The 17,136-nt window shown below is 37.2% G+C and overlaps 1 protein-coding gene across 1 annotated transcript; it reads right to left on the bottom strand.

The window, feature by feature from the left end:
- Positions 1 to 884: 884 nt before the first annotated feature.
- LOC111056531 (protein asteroid) lies at positions 885 to 16,922 on the bottom strand. Its single transcript, XM_039424077.1, has 3 exons — positions 16,902 to 16,922; positions 5,258 to 6,087; positions 885 to 3,058 (listed from the first exon to the last, which is right to left on the bottom strand). The coding sequence occupies exons 2-3, from the start codon at positions 6,080 to 6,082 to the stop codon at positions 1,805 to 1,807; spliced, it is 2,079 nt and encodes a 692-aa protein (XP_039280011.1). The 5' UTR covers positions 6,083 to 6,087; positions 16,902 to 16,922; the 3' UTR covers positions 885 to 1,804.
- Positions 16,923 to 17,136: the final 214 nt, after the last annotated feature.

Genomic DNA, 17,136 nt, shown 5'->3' with positions numbered 1-17,136 from the left:
TAAATAAATAACGTGCGAAGCTCGGTGCCCCGATATTTTATGGCTTATTGAATTAAATTTATTAATTTATTTCTGTTCAATTTTTCCACCGCATAAATATTAAATTCTTCTTCAACATTCAGTTTTCCACTTTTATTACCTTAATTCAGTATTTTCATATTGGAATTTATATATGTGAAATTATGTCCTGAATCTAACAAGTGTTCAGCAAATACCGACTTTTGTGTATTATTTCTAGATGTTAGTGCCTGAATGTGTTCTCAAAGCCTTATATGAAAATTTCTACTCATTTATCCGATATAAAATTTGTCACAATCACTACATTTAAGTTCATAGATTCAAGATTTCTTGAACTTGTCTTGCTGCACTCAAGACAAGTTCAAGAGAATGTCTTGCTGCACTCAAGATAAGTTCCAGAAATCTGGAATCTATAAACTTAAATGTAGTGATTGTGACAAATTTTATATTTGACAAATGGGTAGAAATTTCCATATAAGGCTTTGAGAATACATTCAGGCACTAAAATGTAACAATGGTATTCAGTCAACCAGTCAACAACCGTCAGGCATGCGCAGTTGGCTTCCTTCAACTTCTACCTGCCCCCGCGCCGAAAAACTAGTGATCAAGTTATCAGATCACATCTATACAGTGTCGAATATTTCATCATATTTATTATTATTTATTGATGAAATAGTCGATATTGATAATGTTGCCTCAAAAAGGAAAGTAGGATACCTATTGCTGAATTCTTTAAAATCATAAGAGCAATGGTATTGTTGTGTCAATTAAGTTTACAACAATTCAATTTATATTTTTCAAACTTTCCGGGAGTTAAACTTCAGGGAGATAGAGAGTTATCTAGACTATAATAGAATTCATCTTAATGATTTGATAGAAAATGGTAAATTTATTCGAAAAAAATATAGCACACATGGAAAAATATGATGATGGGATAACATCATTATCATCATCAATAGTACAAAAGATAAAAATTGTTGAAAGTTTAAAAAAAACAATATATTTTGAAGAAAACATTTTTCTATTTATATTCAAGTTTATCAAACATATTAAATGCCACACATACTAGCCAGCTCCTTACTTGTGTAAATGAATTGTAAACAAATATGAATGAGCTAAAACTGGCCTTGCATGCCGCTGCTTGGTCTTCATCTGGTTGTAATAGTATACAATGTTGTTTTTATGTAGAGTTTTCACAAACAAAACTTTATGTTAATTAGTGAATAATATTATTATTCTGCTTGCAAGAAAAATATTAAATATTTAGTTATAGATATACTGTAATTGCAAATAAGATGTTGATGCTTATCATAATCCCGGCATATGTGAATTAATATGAGTTCAACACCATTTATTACTAACTTACTGGTATTTAAAAATGAAAATTCATCAAGTTAGTATCAATAATTTTTCACTCGATTGTAACAGATAAAATCATTGAATAAAATAATAACCCAATTTCAAGAGTAAAATGACGAGGTTGATTCCTAAGTGGTTCCACTATTTTTTTGTCAAATTATGAGACTCCCCTTATCTCTCATTATTGAGAATTATTCCCACCACTCAGAGACTCATACTTGGAATACCAAGTTACTTTATACCAATACCAATACTTTTATTATAAAAGTAATTTATAAAAATGCATAATCAACATAAACTTCAGTTCATTAAAAAATAATACATCGTTATAAAAATAAAAATTGGTATAACATATTATACATTTTCTACTTGACTATAACATATAACATGAAATAGAAAAAGAATTTGATTCATTTTCACAGAATCATCATTTGTTCAATTGATTTATTTTCTTGTTTCCTTTACCTTTACGTTTTTTTCTAGATTTTTTAGAGGGAGCAGCCATTGGTGATGCAGCAGCAGACTTACACTCGAGTATCTCCGAAACTAAAGTTTTGAACACTTCAAATAGTTTTGGTGATTTACCAAGCAGCTCTTGAAAAACTTTTTCGGCATTCCCAACCAATGTTGAAAAAACATTATAAATAAATGTCCCAGAAAACAGTCTATGGATTATGCATTGCTTGAACGGAAAATTCAGAATGGCATTGATCATCATGGAGTAATGTAAGCAAATTTGAAATTGTGCAAAAGCATGGATAGTAGAACTAGAGAATAGACTCGGGTCTGATTTTAAATCTTTGTTTAGACTGTGAAATTTGAACAGTGATTCAAACCACGCAATGCAGTCTAGCTCATCAACATCAAATAATATATCCCTAAACTTGTGATAAGATTTCATCGGGCTGATGGTTTGACTATTCAACTTCACCCCATAGCTTCTGAGAAACTGGCTCCAATTACGTATAAACCCTAAATTTCCATCAATGATGTTGAGAGCTATCAGACAAAGAATCAATGCCTCAACATGAGCTTCAATAATCAAAGGAATAGTAGTATTTTTCATCCAATATAAAATTGTACACAGATAAAGTTTCCACTCTTCAGGGAAAATATCAGTATTAAAGTCAGCAGGGACATTTAATAGTCTCAATAATATGCTCCTTTTATATTCGAGTGAAAGATCAAGTAAATTTTCTAAATTGGGAATATCAATATTTAATGGTTCTAAGCAATAGTTTTCAATTGTAGTGTTCTCTTTTCTGGCCCAGTAGTTGACAGTTACTTTTCTCTCACCATGAATTATTTTAATAAGAGCTCGTATCAACGGGATACCTACTTCATGACAGGGCTTGAGCGATAAATCCTCAACCTGAGGTTTTGAGATACATGTTTCCAAAGTTAAGATGTCTATTACAGTGCTGTTGACCAACCCTTTTCTACAATTATTCAGAAGCCAATCCGGAAAGTTGATAGCGGACTTTACCTGAGACATCTTCTGTACATTCCCATGCACTTGCTTTCTTCCCATGCTAAAAATATCAGGTTTTGATAGACGATCAGTGCATATCGAAGGCAGGTATTTTTCCACTGTTAAGAATTTACAGTTGTAACTCTCTATCGTTTCTTCTATTTTCTTAGAAACGAAACTTTGATTACTCCTTGCTTTAGTTCTGAGAATCTGCAAACAAATATATACATAAAATTATGCACATCTGATAGATTACTAGATCAAATTAAACACAAAGGTGATTGAACACACATTAAGGTGATCAAATTACTACACAAGCGTGTATCTAAAGCAGCATATTGCGACGGAAAATTTAGTTTACTAGAGGTGACAATGGGTCGGCACAAAATAAACTTTTGTGAGTTGCCTAGCATGTAGTTTATTCTAGAAGGTCCCCTATACAATGTTCCAAGAGCTTCAGAGCGTCAAGAGCCTGATAGAGAAAAAACTTGGTTACTGTCGATGATTTTTGCGTTCCATTTCTAATATTATTCTAATGTTTTCTACTCTGATGAGATATGAATTCATCTGAATGGGTACGATAACAGTCAAACACCAGTTTTTGGAGTTCAGACTCTAACATTTTTCGTGACATTACATTTAGAGAAAGTCGGAGTGCAATGTGCAACTACGCGCGGAAGAATTTTAAGCCCAAATTTGCTTAAAGGAATGATAACAACTGAACGTTATCAGAACATCTTCATAACGTTGATCGAGACTCCTGGTTGCAACAAGATAGTGCAACAGCGCACACGGCGAATCGCCAATTGCACAATGATGATGTTCCAGGAGATCTTTGAGGAATCATTATTTCACGTTTACTGTGTCCTAGATCCTCACATTTGCCTTCCTCACAACGTTGTTTTGAGAAAATCTGAGAAAAATTCTTACAACCTTCAAAAAAGTAGCTTGTGAAATTAAAAGGACGTGTTGAAATTTTGAATCCAGCAAAAGAAGGATACTTCCAGCATCTATTGTGAGGAAAATGAGTGAATTACAGTTACAGTGATAATTGTTTTCAAATGTAAAACTGTTAGATTATTATCGAGATTATAATTAAGATTATTAAGATGTATCTCTTATTTAGATTTTCGTTTATTTTTGAGAATTATTATCATTGGTTTGCCTAGTAATTGGATCACCAGTATATAATAATATGTTTCAGAGTATATTGGAAAGAACCTATTTTCAAGCAATAAGTTACGTTTAGTGAGAAACCCATACTTAGTAATATTCAAGTACAGTAATTACTACATAATATTAAAATTAATAAAAACAATATAAAACATGTAGTACCCTTCTTATTAAAACATTTTAAAACTTTAAAACATTTCAAGGACTAGTTTCGACCTACTTTGGCCATTTTCAAGTTAAAATGCAAAAATAAACAAGTTGATACTGGATAAAATATGTTCATATGCTTATTTTCATAAGCATGAAAATTATTCCTTTAAATTATTCCTATTTAATTTTGCAGTTTTATAGATATAAAATTCTTCTTTTACATTCAATTTATTACTTTTTTACCAAAGCTTAATATTTTCATATTAAAATTTATATCGATATAATTATGTACAACAGCTTTAACTTTCAACTAAATTAACATTTAAAAGGCCTTTGGAATGATTTACCACACAATGAGTGTTTACATTTAAAATATTCGAGTTACATCCCCCAAGTCACCCCCTTATGAGGGGTTGAAATTCAGTTGTACGTCAAAAGGTAGAGTATTCGACCATTAACTTATCCTGGAAGTTACAGTATTATAATTATCTATAACTGTCTCAAACATATTGATCATTTGATCAAGCAGAGTAAAAGCCATTTATAAAAATTACTACTTTACTAATTAACCTTGAGTTGAGATGACATAATAGATACCATCAGATCAATCAATGATTTTCAACTTCCATATCAATAATCAGGCCTAGGCCCAATTTTCGATCCACAAATGAAATAATTACTGGAATTTAAATACAGAAGAGCAGAAAACATGTTAAAAACTAAGCACTCCCATCGTATATGGAACAGATTAGAGCAAATGCATTTTACAATTCCATTTCCATCAACTCCTCTTTCTAAATATACATTCATGACTATATTAACAAACAAATATTATGCATAAAATTGTATTGAGAATACAATTAAAATTTCCATTTCAACCAACAAGAACTATTTTCTTATGAGAATAGCAAAACATTAAAATAAATAATATTTTCACTATAAAATAATATGTTAGATTTATGCGAAGTACCAATCATACGGAATTTTTTAATTTTTTGACATTATAATTATCATAAATTGCCAATTGTGAGATCAACATAATATTAAAAAGCACTTATTAAATAATTGTAATAATTATTTTCTTACCGATTGAAGAGCAGAATCGAAACTATCGAAGCCACTAAGCCATTCAAGCACTCTAGCAATTCTTAAATCTGATGGGTAACTTTCTCCTATATTGAGTTGCGAATAGAAATTCTCGAAGAAACTATAATCCACATAGTCATTTCCAATCAGTGCTGATAGTAGAGGTAACATGGAAATTTTTAGTCCTCGATAACACTTGAGTAAATTTCCAACTTTGAAAATTTTGCAGTAGATAAAAAACTGGTTGGATGTGGTTGTTTGAGATTGATTGCGAAAAGGTACAGCCTTGTGGCCGATTGTAGGTAGTGGTATGTACTGTACACCGGAAATGAAGTAGTCAGAGTCAAAGCTAAGGATGGGGCAGTTGTACTTGATGCCCAACGCTGCTATCTCCTGGTCTGCCTCGAAATCACATTGAACTATTGGCACACCAATTTCCAATAAAACCTCTCGGAATACACGCGACATGAGGCGAGGAAACACGCGTGGAGTTCCTCTAGAAGTAGGCAATACACGTTTCAGTTGACTAGTTCTATCTTTCACTCTTCTTAAAACGGTTTTCAATTTTTTCTCCTCACATCCACCATCAAATACCACAACGGATTTCACATTGCACTTTGAAAGCATTCGAAAAAAAACTTCAATATGTTGTGCGTATCTGTCATAGTCACCACCAAAAGCCAAACATTCTTTAATACCATGCTTACAGAATAGTTGAAATGATAAACTGTTTCCATCGATAATTACAAATGTATCGTGCAGCCTATATGTTTCCATAAATCTTCGATTGTTAGAAATGAATGTTGTAAGACCATTAACTCCCATCGTATCTGGAACAAATTAGAGCAAATGCATTTTACAATTCCATTTCCTCCTCTTTCTAATTATACATTTTATGACTATATTATGTATAAAAATGTATTGTATGTGAAGCAAAGGCGAATACCTTACAGCCGAATCAAAAAATAATGCGTGTCAAAGTAGAGGTGAGAAAGAAATAATAAATCTGAAGAACAAAAAACCCTGCATTTGACATGATAACTGACTTAGTCCTCAAGCACCTACAAAGAAAAACAATAGTGAAATAAATGACATTTTTGAATGCTTTTCAGACTTAAATTCGTACCAGAAATCTGGAAAGTAGCAGAGGTTATAATGCTACTCAAGTCAGGTAAAGAGCCACGTGAAGTATCATCATATATAGGCCAATATAATTGTTACTTGTGCTTGTGCTATTCAAGTTGTTTTAAAGGATTTTACTAAGTAGGCTAAAGCCTCCTGTGGGTTGGGGGAGCTTTGAGTTGATCATCGTACTCAATAATGTGTTGAAAACCAGAATTCACCCATAGTATCCATGCTTGTCGTAGGAGGCGACTAAAATATACCTCAGAAGTTGCCTTGCCTTCAAACCCACGGGATCTGCCCCATCAGGGCAGTTTCGGAGGGGCAAAAAGAAAAACCCAAGAGACCAGAGATGGGTGAAACTCCAGGCACAAATGTAGGTGAAGAGGCTGAGTCGAGGGTGACCAGGTGCCCTAGAGGCAATTTGGCGACCCCTCCTTCAGAGCAAGGACCTACAAAGAAGCCAGAAGTGGAACTCACAAAGGTCACGAGTTTGTGGGTGGAGATCAAAACTCACCACTGCTCAGAGGAGGGCGGCCATTCAGGCAAAACTTCTTGGGAGAGGTGAGGCTTTTGACCCTGCAGTTTCGGAGGGGCAAAAAGAAAAACCCAAGAGTCCAGAGATGGGTGGAACTCCAGGCACAAATGTGGGTCAAGAGGCTGAGTCGAGGGTGGCCGGGCACCTAGATGCAGTTTGGCGTCCCCTCTCTCAGCGGAAGGACCTACAAAAAGACCAGGAGTGGAACTCAGGTAGGTCACGAGTTTTGGGCGGAGTGACCAAACCTCACCTCTGCTCAAAGAAGGACGGCCATTTAGGCAAAACTTCTTGGGAGAGGTGAGGCTTCTGACCCTGCGTAGTTTCGGAGGGGCAAAAAGAAAAACCCAAGAGACCAGAGATGGGTGAAACTCCAGGCACAAATGTGGGTCAAGGGTGACCGGGCGCCCTAGAGGCAGCTTGGCCACCACTTTCTCAGCGGTAGGACCTTCAAAGAAGGCCAAGAGTGGAACTCACGTAGGTCACGAGAACTAATCAGTCTGAAGCCACCGGGTGATGAATGGGATGTTTGTATAGGGAAAAACTTCTGGTTCTTGTAAAGAACACAGCTATTGGTTTGCCTAACTAGCATACTACTTGGGAACACAATAAGCTTCGGTTGACGTGTGAGGTTCTTTGAACCTTTGGATTCTTGAATCCGTCTCTTCAAAAAAATAAACAATAAGTAGGCTAAAAACAATAATTGACAGCACATAATTCACAAATCACCAATTTGGCTTCAGAGTGGAACATTCAACAATAGAACAAGTGCATAGGATTATAAATGTAATAGAGAAGTGCTTAGAAGAGAAAAAAGTTTGTTCAGCAGCTTTCCTTGATATAGGGTAAGCTTTTGATAAAGTTTGGCATGAAAGTCTTCTTTTAAAACTGAAAAAGTGATACCAAAGCAATTAACAGATATATTAAAATCCTATCTGATAAAGTTTGGCATGAAAGTCTTCTTTTAAAACTGAAAAAGTGATACCAAAGCAATTAACAGATATATTAAAATCCTATCTGACAGACAGATACTTTAGAGACCGGCATCTAAGATCATATTCTGATTTGAAAGGAAATAAAAGTAGGAGTTCCTCAAGAGTTTAATAACGTAGAATATGAAATAAGTAAGTGGAGACAACAAACTATAACACTGAATGAAGAAACACAAAATTAAGAGTTCAGAAAAAGTCTGCTACAACACTGTAACATTTTCCTAGTGTTGTAGATCTGTAACATTTTAATTAATAATGGGAAGCACGATCACGCGCTTCATGACCCCACTTGTGGTGTGAAGTGTTACCACTCTGGTGATATTTTCGGCGCCAGGATGGATCGTGTCGACTATTGCCAATAGCTACAGGGTTGGTGAAGTGTTCAGGTTTTTTAGGCAGTAGTGGAGAATGCTTCACATTATGCGCTGAGTTGCGTAGCCGACCGCCCACCTGGTGCGTTACATGAGTGTAGTATTGTTTGCACACAACTTTGTCCGGTGCCAATCTTTTCTCATGAGAGAAGTACCTTTTCATAGAGGAGATTCGATTATGACCTAATTTTACATTTTCTTCTTTGAACGGTAGCGCTACAACGAACTGGCCAGAAGGAAGGCGCCTTGTAGTTTCGGTAAAGAGTCTCCCGCAATATTTATGTGAAGGATCTTCTGGAGCGACGGTTCGAGTTTCTTCGGATTCCCAAAACTTGTGAAGCACTTCATTGATTGGTTCTATACAAGCGAGTAAGGCTGTAATTCTTTAGGCTGGCTGGCAGAATCAGCCTTTCCGATAACGACACAACCGAATTTTGTATTCAACACATGAGGCCCAGACTCAAACTTCAATAAGGTGTGCTCACTACATAAAATGTCGATGAAGCAATCAGCACCTATGATTAAATCAATCTTAGAAGATTCATAAAATCTCTCATCTGCTAATTTTAAATTTGCGAACTGTCCAAAGTCTGCTGAATTGAAACTTACGGTAGGTTGATTACACGTTAGATTCGATGACACTGTAGCGGTGGTACTCAATTTGAAGTGCGGTTGAAATCTAGATGAAATACTCAGGTCAACGTTTCCGTAGGTAATTGACGTTCGAGACCCAATTCCGACTAGCCTTCTGCTAGAAGGTCTTGGTTTTAAATGTAACGTGTTCATGAGTTCTCTAGTGACTTGCGATCCATAGTCAATCACCGCGCGAGCGGTATGAGCGCGATTAAATACATCAAACACAATAACTTGAGCTGTACCCAACAAGCAATTTGAGGAGTCAGATGCAGAAAGGCTGGTATCACATACATTAGAAGCGGAGTTTTCTACATTAGACTGAGAAGACAACATTTGAGGTTCAGATCTGAGCGGCATTTTCTCAAAATGGAGTAAGGTGTGATAACCAGTTGAACTACAAGTTTTGCAAGATTTATTCGAGCGGCATAATTTCCTATCATGGTTGCCAAGACAAGCAAAGCAAAGTTTCAATCTCTTAACAGCATCATATCTTTCTTGGACTGTCATTTTGACTAATTTTGGACAAGAATAGATGTTGTGATCATTTGATGAACAAACATTACATGAGGTGTTACCTTTTCTATTCACGTCTGAGTTTGCATTTGAAGTGCTGGCAACTATCAGGCTAGAATTAAATACCTACATTTTTTGGCTTATCGATATTAGAATTAGATTTAACTGAAGTGGATGTTCCGGTTGCATTGATAAGTTCATTAGTTCTTGACTTTTTGATCAAAAAATCTAGTAAAGATTTCATCATTCATCATTATGTGGCACTACAACCCGATAGTCGATTTTGGCCTGCTCTACAATCAGTCTCCACCTCTCTCTATCCAGTGCAGTCGTCTTCCATCGTCGTATTCTCAGCTCTCTCAAGTCCTTCTCCAGTTCATTCAGCCATCTGAGTTTTGGGCGTACCACTTTCCTTTTTCCTTGTACTGTGCAGAACAGTACATTCTTTGGTGCCCTTGCCGGATCCATTCTCTGGACACGTCCTACCCATCTTATTCTATTTCCTTTAATTACACCAATAATGTCAGGTTCCCTTAAAATGGTATAGAGTTCCTGATTGTATCTCCTTCTATAACCATCTTCTTCTCTAACCGGTCCCAGTATCCTACGTAGAATTTTTCTCTCAAATGTGGCTAAAACTCTGCAATCCTCTCTAGTGAGCGTCCAGGTTTCGCTACCATACGTCAATACAGGTCGAATTGTTGTCTTATATATTTGGAGTTTTGCCTTCCTGGATAAAAGTCTTGATCGTAGGACCCTGGAGACTCCAAAAAATGCTCTATTTCACAGGGAGATCCTTCTCTTAACTTCTATATTGGTGTTATTACTGGAGGAAATCAGGGAGCCTAGATAAACGAACTCGTCTACTTTTTCAAAAACATAGTCATTCAAAGATTTACACTTCGGTATTTCATTAGGCAACAATGACGATTCAAAATCATACCGAGTTTTCATGTCGATTTTCCTTAACATAATTGATATAGTAATACAAAATCAAAATTATCATCAATTTGCTGACCCTTCAATGACTCTATTGCCGCTTGATTTACATCAATGAATTGCCGAATTGAATATTATAGTCTGCCTTTGTAACACTTTTACAATCCAGAATTTGATAAATGAAATAGTTTGATAAGATACGTGGGTTCTGTAACGTCATTGTAACTGTTTATATGCTAATGAGTAGCCTTGTTCGGATAAAGGAATGCTTGAAATGCTCTCATAGGCAGAATCTCTCAAACTTGATCGTAAGTATTGGAATTTTCCAATAGCAGACAAACTGTCATTATCATGAATGAGACATTTAAAATTATTGTAGAACTGGTTCCATTTGCTGACATTCCCGTTGAATATTGTGAGTGGAATTCGCGGTAACTGAATATTTGATTTACTAACAGTGGGGGGGGGGAGTTTGCGGTTTTGACATTTGAATGAAACGTGGATACCATTCGTCGTACTTTGATTGAATTTCATCCAGGAAAGCATCTTAGATGTCATAAATAACTGATAATTCAAAAAATTTTTCACTAATATTCTCGAAAAGACTAAAATAATTTTCAATTTCTCAATGGCTTGAGAAATTTCACCTTGCTGTCGGGCTGTGGGGTGAGCAGTACAGTGCGAATTGAATGGGGTAGAAATCGGTGTCGTCTCACCTGTCTTACTCGCTCACTCTCTCTCTCATAGGATATATGTGTGAATTCGAGGACGCTCTCCTGCAGTGTATGCCGGCTTACAGTCATGTCATTGTTATGGGTGACTTTAACACAGACTTGCTTGGACATGACACTTTTGACTTGACACAACTAAAGACAATATTTTTTACTTGCAATATGATAATACTTCCGCTACAGGCTACACACCACACAGCCACTTCCCACACTTTGTTGGATCTTGTCTCTGTTTGTGATGCTGATGCTGTGAAGAGTCATGGACAGGTGCCAGTGCCGGGTCTCTCAGCTCATGATCTGGTTTATTGCATTTATGCTGTGAAAGCCCCCAAGTCACAAGCAAAAATCATAAGATACCGTGATTATAAGAATATAAACTACTCAGAGTTGTTTGCTGACCTTTTCACTGTTCCTTGGCATCATGTTGTCATGGCTGCTACTATTGATAAGAAGCTGGAAGTATTCCAACAAATTATGTGCGAGCTGTTCAATAAACATGTGCCGTTGAGGTGCAAAAAGGTAACTAGGAGACCAGCTCCCTGGGTAACACCGGACATACGTCAGCTTATGAACGAGCGTGACAAAAAATTCCGCTTGGCTAAGAGATGTGGGTGTCCAATGATGTTTGCAGAGTACAAAAGGCTTAGGAATCGTTGTAAACTAAGGATACGAAATTCAAAATCCCATTACTTTCGAGCCCTACTGACAGACAATCGTTCATCTGCAAGTGTCTGGAGAACCGTGAAAAGTATGGGGTTGGGTAAAGAAAAGAAACTGCCTAACATCACTCATAGCCTTGAAGAGCTCAACTCTTTTTTTCTGCAATGTCCCAGTCAGAGATGAGGGTGCCCGTGCATATGCAGACACTCTCCGAGTAAACGCTCTAGAAAATGAGTTCGAATTTTCTAAAGTTTCGGAACTTCAAGTTTTCCACTGCCTAAACAGTGATCAGAAGCAATGCAGTTGGTGAGGACTCTCTTCCTATAAAGTTCATACGAGATACTCTTCCTGTCACTCTTCCTTATATAACACATTTGTATAACTTTTCACTTCTATCTTCCATTTTTCCAACCTACTGGAAATACTCAGCCGTCTTACCCCTCAATAAAATACCAAATCCCGTTTCACCTTCCGACTTCAGGCCCATACATATTCTCTCACCCCTTTCTAAGGGTTTAGAGAGGGTAGTGCATCAGCAGGTTAATAATTATCTTACAATGAACAACTCTCTAAGTGATTTTCAATCTGGTTTTAAGAAAGGCTACAGTACCACCACTGCATTTCTTTGTGTGACTAAGGATATTCGTAGAGCGATGGATGGAAGACTGGCAACTCTGCTAGTGCTGATTGATTTCAGTAAAGTTTTCGATTGCGTCTACCACCCTCTCCTGTTGAAAAAACTTTTTTTCAACAGAAAATTTGGGGTTCTCCACTCATGTAGTGGATTGGTTCGGTTCCTACCTGAGTAACAGGTGCCAATCTGTTAAGTACAATGGGTTCTCATCTGGCTATCACATTTTAGAGAGGGGCGTTCCCCAGGGGTCTGTACTTGGGCCTCTTTTGTTCAGTATATATATAAATGATGTAACCAATATCTTCAGATTCTCCAAACAGCACCTATATGCCGATGACCTGCAATTGTACATCCACTTTGACTTGAACGACTTTACTGCTACAGTTGACAATATGAATAGTGAACTTGAGACTCTTACGGACTGGACTTTGAAACATGGACTTAGAATTAATGAAACTAAATCCAAGGCAATAATTATTGGCTACACTAAACTCATGACTCGCCGAGGTTTCAACTTTGATAATGGACCATACATCAAAATAAACGACAAAAATTTGAATTACAGTGACTTTGTTACAAATCTGGGACTGACAATAGACAAAACACTAGACTGGACGACACAAATCAACACCACCTGTAATAAGGTATTTGCAGGTATCCACTCGCTTAAGAAAATTGGTGACATTCCCGTTGAATATTGTGAGTGGAATTCGCGGTAACTGAATATTTGATTTACTAACAGTGGGGGGGGGGAGTTTGCGGTTTTGACATTTGAATGAAACGTTGATACCATTCGTCGTACTTTGATTGAATTTCATCCAGGAAAGCATCTTAGATGTCATAAATAACTGATAATTCAAAAAAATTTTCACTAATATTCTCGAAAAGACTAAAATAATTTTCAATTTCTCAATGGCTTGAGAAATTTCACCTTGCTGTCGGGCTGTGGGGTGAGCAGTACAGTGCGAATTGAATGGGGTAGAAATCGGTGTCGTCTCACCTGTCTTACTCGCTCACTCTCTCTCATAGGATATATGTGTGAATTCGAGGACGCTCTCCTGCAGTGTATGCCGGCTTACAGTCATGTCATTGTTATGGGTGACTTTAACACAGACTTGCTTGGACATGACACTTTTGACTTGACACAACTAAAGACAATATTTTTTACTTGCAATATGACAATACTTCCGCTACAGGCTACACACCACACAGCCACTTCCCACACTTTGTTGGATCTTGTCTCTGTTTGTGATGCTGATGCTGTGAAGAGTCATGGACAGGTGCCAGTGCCGGGTCTCTCAGCTCATGATCTGGTTTATTGCATTTATGCTGTGAAAGCCCCCAAGTCACAAGCAAAAATCATAAGATACCGTGATTATAAGAATATAAACTACTCAGAGTTGTTTGCTGACCTTTTCACTGTTCCTTGGCATCATGTTGTCATGGCTGCTACTATTGATGAGAAGCTGGAAGTATTCCAACAAATTATGTGCGAGCTGTTCAATAAACATGTGCCGTTGAGGTGCAAAAAGGTAACTAGGAGACCAGCTCCCTGGATAACACCGGACATACGTCAGCTTATGAACGAGCGTGACAAAAAATTCCGCTTGGCTAAGAGATGTGGGTGTCCAATGATGTTTGCAGAGTACAAAAGGCTTAGGAATCGTTGTAAACTAAGGATACGAAATTCAAAATCCCATTACTTTCGAGCCCTACTGACAGACAATCGTTCCTCTGCAAGTGTCTGGAGAACCGTGAAAAGTATGGGGTTGGGTAAAGAAAAGAAACTGCCTAACATCACTCATAGCCTTGAAGAGCTCAACTCTTTTTTTCTGCAATGTCCCAGTCAGTGATGAGGGTGCCCGTGCATATGCAGACACTCTCCGAGTAAACGCTCTAGAAAATGAGTTCGAATTTTCTGAAGTTTCGGAACTTCAAGTTTTCCACTGCCTAAACAGTGATCAGAAGCAATGCAGTTGGTGAGGACTCTCTTCCTATAAAGTTCATACGAGATACTCTTCCTGTCACTCTTCCTTATATAACACATTTGTATAACTTTTCACTTCTATCTTCCATTTTTCCAACCTACTGGAAATACTCAGCCGTCTTACCCCTCAATAAAATACCAAATCCCGTTTCACCTTCCGACTTCAGGCCCATACATATTCTCTCACCCCTTTCTAAGGGTTTAGAGAGGGTAGTGCATCAGCAGGTTAATAATTATCTTACAATGAACAACTCTCTAAGTGATTTTCAATCTGGTTTTAAGAAAGGCCACAGTACCACCACTGCATTGCTTTGTGTGACTAAGGATATTCGTAGAGCGATGGATGGAAGACTGGCAACTCTGCTAGTGCTGATAGATTTCAGTAAAGTTTTCGATTGCGTCTACCACCCTCTCCTGTTGAAAAAACTTTTTTTCAACAGAAAATTTGGGGTTCTCCACTCATGTAGTGGATTGGTTCGGTTCCTACCTGAGTAACAGGTGCCAATCTGTTAAGTACAATGGGTTCTCATCTGGCTATCACATTTTAGAGAGGGGCGTTCCCCAGGGGTCTGTACTTGGGCCTCTTTTGTTCAGTATATATATAAATGATGTAACCAATATCTTCAGATTCTCCAAACAGCACCTATATGCCGATGACCTGCAATTGTACATCCACTTTGACTTGAACGACTTTACTGCTACAGTTGACAATATGAATAGTGAACTTGAGACTCTTACGGACTGGACTTTGAAACATGGACTTAGAATTAATGAAACTAAATCCAAGGCAATAATTATTGGCTACACTAAACTCATGACTCGCCGAGGTTTCAACTTTGATAATGGACCATACATCAAAATAAACGACAAAAATTTGAATTACAGTGACTTTGTTACAAATCTGGGACTGACAATAGACAAAACACTCGACTGGACGACACAAATCAACACCACCTGTAATAAGGTATTTTCAGGTATCCACTCGCTTAAGAAAATTGGTGACTTCATTCCACTTCACGTGAAAGTGATGCTGGTTAAGTCATTAATTTTCCCATACTTCTCTTACGGTGACATTGTGATCAATGACATGACTGTGGCCTTGACTGAGCGACTGCAGAGGGCTCAGAACTATTGCATCCGGTTCATCTTCAATCTAAGAAGAGATGATCATATCACCCCATTTTTCCAGCAACTACATGTGCCAAAACTCAAGCAAATGAGGGAGTATCACATTCTGATGCTGCTTCATGACCTTTTGCATGTAAAAACCCCAGGTTATTTAGCTCATAAATTTGTTTTTATTGGAGATCGTAGTGTGAGAGGTACCAGGCAGGGCTCCCAACTATTGGTTATTCCAAATCATAGAACATCTATGTATAATAAATCATTCCATGTATCAGCTTGCCGGATCTGGAATCTGTTGCCTCCAACTGTGAAGAGTATTGGCGATCGAGCTCTGTTTGGCGCGGCAGTATTGAATTGGCTGGGATCTGGTGGCGGAGATTAGGCTTGGGTCGGGTTTAGCTTTATTTTTATTGTCTATTCACATTGTATCAATCAATCTACATGAATTTAACTCATTTCCACCTTTTATGCAACTACAGATACAAAAATATTTCATCTTAATATATTGTTTTATGATAATTATTATACCTTGTAAAATCTTTGTTTTTAGGGTTTTTTGTGTGCATGTGTGAGTGAATGGCAACTTGATTAGATCTTCATCTCTTCATTTCTGATAGGTTTTCCTATAGATTTATCTAGTGGAATTTGAAATATTGTTTCCAATTGTATAAATAAATAAAGTTTAAAATATATGTTATTGTATTTTGATTAATAGTTTTATTTACTTATATTAATCTTATGTAATCTATTTTTTCTGTTCTTATGTAAATTTGTCTTCTTTTGTAAAGGGTTGTGTGGCAGAGAGGACCAGGAGTCCTAATTCCGCCCTAATAAAGGCATATAATCAATCAATCAATCTCTCTCTCTAACCTGTACAGGTGAAGGCTGCATACGTCTGCGCAGGATGACGTTGCTCCTATTCGTTCTCTCTCTAGGCGCGTGCGCGTACCGAACCGAACCGATTGGAAGTTGGAAAGAACAGTCTCGGAAGCGATAAGGATAAACGATAAGCGATTCACAAACAACGATGATGCACGTTTTGGATTGAAAAATGAAACACGTTTGGAATTACATACTTTGAGAGAACTACGACAAAATAATAGAAACTCAATAGCTTTTTCACAATCACACTTGCGAATATGAACACTTGACACTCGAATAAATAAGATCAAATTAGTAACAACAAACTCAGAACTTAGATGAATAAATTTGTGGTAAGGATACGATTCACAATTACAATAAACGAGATCAATATTAAAGTTTATCAGCAAACTGAACATTAATAGGAACACTGATTACATCTGGCACGGTTTTGGATCATATGAACAGCGCGGGTAACTTTGAGGGGTGACAAAATACGGAGGACCGAGGAAAATACATAAAATGCGGATTGACTTACTTGATGCGGTTGTAACGTTGCGGTTTTAACGATGACTGAGGTCTCACCCAGCTCTGCCGGGGAAAAGCACCCTTCTCCTCCTCCTCGGAGATAGACAGAGCTGGGTAGAGAGAGAGGGGGGGGAATTAAAAGCGATAAGACGCACTGCACTGTTTGCGTTCTAACCAACATGAAAATATTCTTGGTCTCAAATTTTGTAGCTTTTTTGTTTTTGATTCTTTTCTCTCCTGTTGAA

The sequence above is a fragment of the Nilaparvata lugens genome, chromosome 3 (genome assembly GCF_014356525.2).
Source record: "Nilaparvata lugens isolate BPH chromosome 3, ASM1435652v1, whole genome shotgun sequence".
Taxonomy (NCBI): Eukaryota; Metazoa; Arthropoda; class Insecta; order Hemiptera; family Delphacidae; genus Nilaparvata; species Nilaparvata lugens.
Note: the sequence above shows the minus strand (reverse complement) of the source record. Positions and strands in the feature narration are given on the sequence as shown.

Coding starts and splice junctions, on each gene's coding strand:
- LOC111056531 (XM_039424077.1), bottom strand. CDS start 6,082: ATGGGAGTTAATGGTCTTACAACATTCATTTCTAACAATCGAAGATTT. Junction 3,059..5,257: donor TCGATTCTGCTCTTCAATCG/GTAAGAAAATAA, acceptor ATTTGTTTGCAG/ATTCTCAGAACTAAAGCAAG.